This window comes from Pagrus pagrus, assembly GCF_965226575.1.
Source record: "Pagrus pagrus genome assembly, chromosome: 13".
In the NCBI taxonomy this organism is placed as follows: domain Eukaryota; kingdom Metazoa; phylum Chordata; class Actinopteri; order Spariformes; family Sparidae; genus Pagrus; species Pagrus pagrus.
The window spans coordinates 4410475-4420206 of NC_140197.1; the positions used below are offsets into that span (position 1 = coordinate 4410475).

At 43.5% G+C, this 9732-nt stretch overlaps 1 protein-coding gene across 1 annotated transcript; it reads left to right on the forward strand.

Annotated features, from left to right (window-relative positions):
• The first annotated feature begins 889 nt into the window (after positions 1-889).
• Positions 890-4506, forward strand: hoxb2a (homeobox B2a). The gene is made up of 2 exons (XM_084370564.1): positions 890-1449; positions 2966-4506. The coding sequence occupies exons 1-2, from the start codon at positions 966-968 to the stop codon at positions 3817-3819; spliced, it is 1338 nt and encodes a 445-aa protein (XP_084226690.1). The 5' UTR covers positions 890-965; the 3' UTR covers positions 3820-4506.
• Positions 4507-9732: the final 5226 nt, after the last annotated feature.

Sequence of the window (9732 nt, forward strand, 5' to 3'; positions counted from 1 at the left end):
GGCTATTTAGAAAAACAGCAGAATCCCAATTACATGAAGAAGTTAAATAAAAAAAATTGTACACTTACACACCAACAGGCTCCCTCTCTGCCTCTCCTCACAGTTAAATCTAAGTGTCTGTCTCTGCTCTGTCAGAAGCCAGTGCGCTTCATCTTCACTACAGCTGAGTAGAAATCTTCATCATCCTCTCATCCTGAGCTGCTGTGCCATCTAAAACCCTCTCCAAGTCTGCTGTGTCTAAGTTGGGGATTTTCAGACTCTGTCACACTTTATAAGATTAATGAGCTACGTGCTGTAAACACTGTTTTTTTTTTTCTTCTTCTGGAGGAGCCATATTGTAAACGGCCAGCTCCGTTCACCCAATGTTAACCGTCATTACATCACCCAGAGGACCGAAAAAATGCCCGAGATGCTCTATTGTTCGTGCGTAACACCGGGCTCGGATGCGCCGACCCGCCGCCCACACGGCGCACATGGTGACCGGCCGCCTTCCCGTTCTTTTCCCCGCTGAATTTACCCCCCGTTAGGACAAAACAATAGCAGCTATCCGTTGATATAGCCCCTCTTTGCCACAGCATTTGGTGGACAAATAATAATGCTGCTTCCCACAGCCATCGCAGCCGCCAGGCCCGCCCCCCCGATTGGCTGTTTTGGGTCACATGACCAGGAATTGGCTGCAATTTCGCCCCATAGTTCTTCAGTTTAGCCTACCCAGGTCCCCATGCGCTAGTAATATCACCAATATACACAATTATTATATAGCCACCGCATTCACGCCATTGCGGTCGGGAGCCTACATGCTCGTGCGTTTTTTCATTTCGTTTTATTTTTTTAAGCAGCCATATTGTGTTGTGTGCGTGTGCGGACGTGCGCGTGTGCGTGCATGTGTTTTGTTTTTTTTTATTTTGGGAAGGGATTGTTCGGGGGGTCTCGCCGTTTGAGGCTGAAACCGGTGTGAGGGAGCTATGAATTTTGAATTTGAGAGGGAGATCGGTTTTATAAACAGCCAGCCGTCCCTAGCAGAGTGCCTGACGTCCTTCCCCGCCGTCCTGGAGTCATTTCAAACTTCATCAATCAAGGAGTCGACAGTAATTCCGCCTCCCTTCGAGCACACCATCCCCAGCCTCAGCCCCTGCACAGCCAGCCAGCCGAGACCGACTGCTAGGAGCCAGCAGAACCGGAGAACCTCCGCCACTAATGGCCTCCAGACGCACCACCGAGCCGCCCAGCAGCCTTGTCCGCCCGGGCAGGCCCCTGCCCCGGCAACGGCAACCCCGACCGGTCCGCTGGCCCACGAGTTCCCCTGGATGAAGGAGAAGAAGTCATCAAAAAAGTGCCCCAAGCCTGGGAGCAGCTCCAGCGGTGGTGGATCCATCATCCCCCCTGCCTCGTCCTCCCCGTCGCCGACCGCCTCCGGGTACGCTTCGACGGGCATCGAGTCGCCCACAGGTCGGTATGCTGGGGATGCGGGAGCCAGTGTGTGGAAGTGTGTGTGGTGGGAGTGTGAGGGGAGTACGGCTGTGCTTTCATTTCTCTGTCTGCATCTTCATTTCATTTCTGAAATAACCCGCACACAGCATGGATTTGGTTAGATGACATTGTCTTTTTCTGCCTCAGTGTATTATGTGTGTGTGTGTGTGTGTGTGTGTGTGTGTGTGTGTGTATTGTGCAGTGCTGTGATGCTGTGTCAACAGGGAAGCCATATCTAGACCACTGCATTATGCTGCAGTGCTTTGCACACTCTCTCATCATCATGCATTTAAATCTGAGCCCATCACCATCTCACACACATCACCTCTGTCATTCCAACAATCAATATGTAGAAAATGATCCGAACACTGAGTGCAGGGCTTTTCACTCCAGCATCCTCTGTATCATCTCTAGCTTACATTTTCAAAATGCATCCTGTCCATACCCTATAGTAATATTGCGCTAAAGAGCGCAGAGGTTTTTTTTTTAGTCTTTATCCACCCTGCAGGTGGTTGCTGCTGCAGCCTTCTGTTCATTGGGTGGTGTGATTTGATAGCAGCAGCAGCACCACCACCACCATCACTCTAGTATTATAAATTCACAACACAACTGAGATGGTAGCCATATTGGATGGAGGCAGGAAATATAATGGCGAGGCAAAGCGACCGAGCAAAATATGTCAGGGTGGGGGGTTGTGGTGTATAAGCTACATCCACACAGCAGCCACACTGCACACAATCTCATTTTCTCGGGTTTAGGTCATTTCTGTCTTTACACTGACCTCCATAACAATCACTACTTTGTCTTTGTCCTCTTATTTCTCTTGCTCTATTTTAATGGAAGATCTTGTTTTCTCGTCCTCCCAGTTCCTCTCCTTCTCTGGTCTCCTTCACAGAGCCATCCAGAGGTTTGGTTATGTTTCTGACAGATACCGCCATGTTCGCTTCACATCGACATTCCCACATTTCCCTGCACATTTCCTCCCTATCCCGTGATATATTTATTTTGCTCTCTTTGCATCTCTGATCACACGCTGCAGCCTCTCACAGCAGGCTCGCTGCACTCCAGGCTTACAGAAGAGACATTACGATCATCTGTCTTTATCTGCGTTTTCTTTCTCTTTTTTTATTATTATTATTTTTACCACCACCAAATTGCTCCACTCTCACAGTTATGGCTTTAGCTGCTACTGTAATTGGAAGGAGTATTTTTTATGAGACTTTTTGTGTTTTATTACTGTTTTATTACAGACAGAAGAGCCGAGGGGATTTCTGCTCGGTGCAGAAGCAGCTTTTTTCTTGGCTTGAAATCGTGCGCGCAATAAAACTGCAGAGGTTTTACAGGGCTCCCATGAAGTAGATTATAATTTGAAGTTTAAACGAAATATAAAATTACAATAAAAATGAGAATAGCTTGAAAAAGATTTTTTGCACAATAAATCCTCCTCATAATTTCTCTCTGTCTCCCTCCTTTATGTGTCTTTGTGTCCCCGAAGACCCGAGCCAGGCGAGTCTGGACGGTGGAGGAGCCGGGTCCCGTCGGCTGCGCACCGCCTACACCAACACACAGCTCCTGGAGCTGGAGAAGGAGTTCCACTTCAACAAGTACCTATGCCGGCCAAGGAGGGTGGAGATCGCGGCCCTTTTGGATCTGACCGAGCGGCAGGTCAAAGTTTGGTTCCAGAACCGGCGGATGAAACACAAGCGCCAGACGACGCACCACCGGGACGGAGGTGGTGGAGGCGGCCATGAATCCAGCGACCCGGGCGGGTTCGAGCCGCTCGAAGGCGCCGATGCCTCATCCCCGTATTCAAGCCAGCCCCTGGAAGCATCTGGCACGGGGGAGGCTACGTCGGAGAGCGAGTCGGGGAGCGGCAATCCGTCTTCGGCCGCCGCTCCCACCACCTACGCTAATGACAGCGGGGACAATGCACAGCCCACGCCGGAGGAGGGAGGCCGTTTGAGCCGCCCCGAACGCCCACCGCTGCCAGGCGCATCTGGCTCCTCTGACGGTACGGCGACTCACCACTCACCGCCGGCGTTCACCGCCACGAACTCCGCTGACAACCCGGGCCTGATGCAGCTCGAGCCCGGGCCTGCAGTAGCAGCGCCCGATCCGTCATTCTCCGAGCAGCGGGACTCCTCCATCACCTCCACCTCCTCATCGGCTCCTCCAGCCGCCTCTTTAGCATCATCCACGCTCCCCGACCTGGCCTTCTTTGCCGGGGATGCCTGCCTGTCACCCAGCCTGCAGAGCTCCCTGGACAGTCCGGTGGATTTCTCGGAGGAGGACTTCGACCTTTTCACAAGCACACTGTGCACCATAGACCTGCAGCACCTCAACTTCTGAGGCCCGCTGCTCCGTTTAAATATGAAACCGTGAAACCAAGTGAAGGAGCGCACGGACGCACGGCCTGTGTGTGGAGGAACAATCGAGCGGAGGAGACGGCACTCGGCGAGGACTCCGACAAGCTTCTCGGCAACATTCCTGAAACATTTCTGAATGAAAATTATGTTCGTTTTTAAATATATTTTTTCGTCTTCTTGCTGGTTTTACTTTGCGGCTATGATGTAGTTTAAGAGAGATGCAGTTAATTTGACTTTTTTAATTTTAAACATGGAAGGGATTTTTTTTTCCACGATGGAAACGTTGTGGATTTGTTTCTCTCCTCTTTTCCAAATTTCAGGTATTTATTGCCTTTCTTGTTTTTGATTTTTTTTTTGTTAAAAATATGAACCCTACGCCTGGATTTGTTTCCTTATTCTGGTGCAGCTTCATGGATCCTTAAATAACTTCTCAGGAACTGTCCACGGAGTCTAGGCGCAGAAAGCTGGACTGCTCTTAGAAAAATCTAAAGTGAAGGATGAATTCATTCTCTCTTTGAACGAGACCAGGCGAGAGAGAAGCCCTGCTGATGACCCGAGTTTTAGACCCTAGTTTATTTATTGAGATTCTTTAATAGTGAAAATCCAAATTATTTATTGTACATATATTTTCATAGTGGAATAATAATAATAAAAAACAGACAAACATTTACGATGTGGCCCCTGTCGTTTTGTTTTACAGCCTATATGAATTAAGTGTTGAACAGGCCTACCTATTTAACAATGACGTTAACACATATGTAGGCTGCACTATAATACAGTGCAATTTTAAATATCCCACAATAAAGCTGATTAATGGACCTATTATCATTTTTATAATTATCTGCTGTTACCTGTTATAATTATATATTTAATTTATTTAATTTATAGTAGGCTATCATTACATTAGCCTACATTCATTTACATTTATATCAACAGTCTACATTTATACATTACAATTAACACTGAGCCTACTTTCATTTCCAGGTTTGTTTGTTTTATTATAACTAAAATAGAATTTTGTCATTATAATAAAATATTTGTCATTTTACAATATTTTCATTTGCTAATATATATTCAGTTCTGCTAGTTTGCAGTGTATTTGCACAGCTCCATCTGTTTTCCCACACTTGACAACCTAAACTAGCATATATAGCCTGAAATAGCCTGGAATGGCCCAGTATGGCTGAACTCCTGTGTTTACACAGAGATAACCTCTGAAGAAATGAGTTTGAGAATGACTGTGATATTTTCCAGAGCAGATAAAAAAAAAGGAGGCCAAGGCAGGATGTTGTTTCACACGTTAGCTTAGCATGGCTAGCCCTCTAGCCTCTGAGTAATAGCTAATGGTTAGCATAGAAAGACCCTCCACCAGCAGTAGCTTCCACCATGTGAGAATAAGCAGAGCAACAATGAAGCCTGTTACTGACAGTGTGAGACCTGGAGCTCACCACAGTGCAGCTGAGCTCACCCTCCTTGTAGTGTGATGGCAGTGAAGTTAACTGGAGCCCGGTGTGGCGATTTTTTTCTCCCTTTATTAAGCTAACAGTCTGAATGTGAAGGAGACTAGCATGGCTAGCTGCCTGCCATTAGAGTGTGTGGATATGATGCTAACTGCTCCTCCTCCCGCAGAGTCAAAATGGCGCTGAAGACAAAGCAGGATGTGAACAATGAGCAGTGGCAGCCATTACAGGATGACTGGCTCACTGTGACAGGCATGGTGTGTGTGTGTGTGTGTGTGTGTGTGTGTGTGGGGGGGGGGGGGGTGCGAGAGAGGGAGGGAGGGAAATGTGTGTGTGCCTCTAATAGCCAAACAAATGACTTGTTTTTTAGGCTACAGATTCAAGGCAGGTTTATAGCAGACTGCTTTATTTCTTCATTATAATAATGATAATTCTAATAATAATACTTATACTACTACTACAAATAATAATAAAAATAATAATAATAATAATAATAATAACTTTACAGACTTAGGCTATTTGTTATTTTACATTTTTAAACTAAATCGTCAAAACGGATATTTGCAAACTCATTGATTCAGAGAAAATCTAAAAATTGACAACCAAACATAGGAGGGTGTACGAATATTTCAGTTATTATATTAAAGTTTCTTGGTCATTATGACCCACTATTGAATGCACGTTTATAGTGAAACAACTTCAGAAAATATTTTTCCTGACAGAAAGCCATTTTTAGGATCCTGACCCAGAGTTCAATAAACCCTTCTGACTGTCCAAGAAGGAGGAAATAAATCAAGGACAACAGTATTAAAACATTAACAATCTCATTTTACTCCTTACAACACATTTGTAGTGAAACACAGGACATGCAATAATATGTTGTGTTAAGAAGCTGGATGTGTAACTTAGGTTGAAAACAACACAGCCTTAAGAGCAGGACTGAATCTGGGCCTCATTGAAACATTAGCTTTGAAAGTCTATTGAATTCTTAAAGTGTGAATGTTTAAACTGCAGGGCATGTAACAGATGAATGCATCAATTTAGAGACCAGCTGATATTCACCATATGGTTAATGTTTGATCATGGTAAAGGCAGCCTCTCTGAAAAGGCAATGTTACTAAAAAAAAAACTGCACTGAGACAGATCCAACTGAGGTCCATTCATGTGAGCACAGGTTTTAAGCTGTGGATGTCGTTCCTATGGGAACCAACAGGCATAATAAAAGACAACAACGTGGTTTTCTCACCACAAGAAAACACATCTCCAACACCTCTGTGCTGCAGCAGGACGTCATCTATTGTTTCATTTAATCTGAATAAGGCGTTGGTGACATTACCCAAACTGTAACATTCATCTTTATTTTATTTATTTGACAGGGACAGTGCACAAAATCTTAGCTGTACCAGAGTTAGCTTAAAGCTCATTTACATCTGCAGTCCCTGAGCATAACAAGACGAAGTCAATAAGATAAAAAAAACATCACAGTATAAAAACACTCACAGGACAAGCGTAATCACAGTGCAAAAACATCAGCAACCTCAACAACAACAACAGGATTTCAAAACAGTAAAACATGACAACAATAACAACTTCAAGAGTTCATGAGATTAAGTGTTTGTGTTCATGTGTGATTGGTCTGTTTTTTTAGACCACAAAGAGGCTTGCTACAGCTTCCTGATAGATTTGATCTTTGATGTGTGTGTAAATGAACAGGTTTTTGAATCTTTAGTCACATGCTCTGTCATGTTTCTTGGTCATGTGGTGGGTCACTGAAGGATACTAAAACAATCAAAAGACAAAGTTATATCTGCATAAAGAAGAAAATTAGTCGTGTCTCATCTTATACAATGAACCAGAGGCAACCTGCAGACAGAAAACAGCAGTGGTCCCATTATAGAACCATGGGGAACTCCACTGACCTGAGCCACTGCTGATGAACTTGAATCCTAACTAAGAACAAAATGCTTTTTTAAAGAATGAATTCAATAATGACCCTCAAATTCCACCCACTGTTTAATACTTCCACCTAAAATGAAACGACTCAAATCGGAGGATTGACCAGTATCAGCACGTCACTTCAAAGACAATCCAGAGTATGTTTTTTATGTGTGGTTCCAGAATTGTGAGAGACATATAAAGACACATTCCAGTCTTCATGCTAATCTGAGCTAAAATAAGCTAAGCTAGGCTAAACTAACCAGCTGCTGGCTCCAGCAAAGTATTTACTGTATACATGAGAGAGGCGTTGATGTATGTATCCCAACTAACTCTTGATAACAAAAGGAAATTAATGTATTTACCCTAAACGTTGAACAATTCCATTAAAACACTGTCACTGTTGGTGTCTAATATTAGCTGTTCTGGAATAAAATTATATAAATACAACATTTAGGTAAGACACAAGGTACAAGGTAGATTTATTCTCATTTATATAGGTAGTATTTATGTATTTAGGTAACCAATTTGTATGTAATCTGTATTATACCTCATTTAGATGAGGAAAAAGACATGTCTAATACAGGTGTTTATGCCTGCAGTGTGACATTGGATTGGCCCGACCACTGAAGTTGTTCTGTATTGCAACATGATTGGCTCTCAGCCGGGTTTAAATGACTTCTATAAAAATTGGCCGTATTCTTTGGAAACAATTATTGGCTAAAAACTTGAAAGGTGATCTTCTTGAGGCTTCAACTGATGGATTTATCAGCAACAAACCTTTGACCATCCCTTGGGACAAAGGTAAATCAAGAGATTTTGCTTTTCAGACTTTCAGAACATTGCGCAGAATTCAGTGTACATATGCAAGGTGAGTGTTAAAGGAAGTCCCAACTATCCTATAAAAGGATTATAACCTTAAAACACTAAACAGGTATATTAACTATTTATTAAGCCCATAGCCTATAAAATGTCTTTCCAATGTGGCACTGGGTTCACCAGACTAAAGACTGGGATGTACGACATACACTGCAACACACTCTCTCTCTGTGTCCTGTAACCATCCATCCAAGTGTATCTTGTAGACAAAGAGATTACAGCAGAGTACATCTCTATGCTGGGAGACATATCTCACCCTCTGAGTGCCTGTGTGTGTGTGTGTGTGGGAAAGATTGTGTGTGTGTGTGTGTGTGTGTGTGTGTGTGTGTGTGTGTGTGTGTGTGTGTGTGTGTGTGTGCCCGTGTGTGCGTGTGTGCGTGCGTGTGTGCGTGCGTGCGTTTGTGTGTGTGTTCCAGTAATCTCTCTCTCTCCTGGCTGTCACCGCCTGTCGACCTGCTGCCATGCTGTAATACGCGGACTGCTCCTTTATCTCTTGCATCACCGTCACCATCACTGTTATGATTTCTGCACGTGTGTGTGTGTGTGTGTGTGTGTGTGTGTGTGTGTGTGTGTGTGTGTGTATGTGATATTGCATAACTCAGGCGTGATAGATAACCCACTCAGCAGCAGTGGTGAAATATGTGAGCAGTGGATTTTTATCATCCCGGGCGTCAAGAGGAAACTTTACGTTCAGACACACACACAGACATCCTGCTGCTGACACAGGTAGCAGCCTGCAAATCAAAGTGGTGGGATTAAAAAGAAAATGAAGAGCTGTCACTTCGTGGTAGGTCCTCTGCAGCTGTATCAGCCTACATAGTTTACAAAAGACAACAGAAAGACACCACTTTCTAATAAGGTACCTCTCATGAGAGACTGATTACTAATTAGTAATAAATCATAAAGAGAACAGCTGTTGTACTGTGAAAAATCTCCATGAATCCATTAATGAACAACTTTAAACAAACATTAAAAACAAAACTTTGTCATTGACTTCCTAACATTTATAACTGAATACTTAAAGACCTATTAGAAAGTGAGCACGGATGGATATCAATGTATTACCGATAATTATAATGGTGTTATTAAATAAGAGAAAGGTTAAACACCATACACTAGTCAGATACAACTTAACCCCAAAGTTGATGAGTTTTAATGGCATTTCTGGAGCTTCACAGATAAACACAGTGACATCATTCCCCCAAACAACTGAAGTAGCTGGGGACTTGATTTAAAACGTCAGAAAAACAAGAGAAAAAGAAACATAAAATGGCTTCATACAGCTCGTCTGGCCCGAGATCTGAAAAGATTGATTTGAAAAGTTATTCACACCCTTTTTAAAGCTTTATTGTAGTCGCTTAGCTAACAGCATTAGCACACACCCCGTCTGAAGTGAGTGCACAAGCTCAACTGTGCGTTGAGGTTGTGAATAACAACATTTCTAATGTTTCTAATGAATTCAGGGCTACAGACACTGGCAGCTGACATGCATCACACAATTCAAGTCAATGTGTTACCTTTTAGTAACTACCATTTAAAATAAAAATGTACTTCTTAGCGTGCAACTTTGGCATTACTGCTGCTTGATGCTGTAAAGTAGCACTGTGTCCTGTTGTTGACTT

Coding starts and splice junctions, on each gene's coding strand:
- hoxb2a (XM_084370564.1), top strand. CDS start 966: ATGAATTTTGAATTTGAGAGGGAGATCGGTTTTATAAACAGCCAGCCG. Junction 1,450..2,965: donor GGGCATCGAGTCGCCCACAG/GTCGGTATGCTG, acceptor GTGTCCCCGAAG/ACCCGAGCCAGGCGAGTCTG.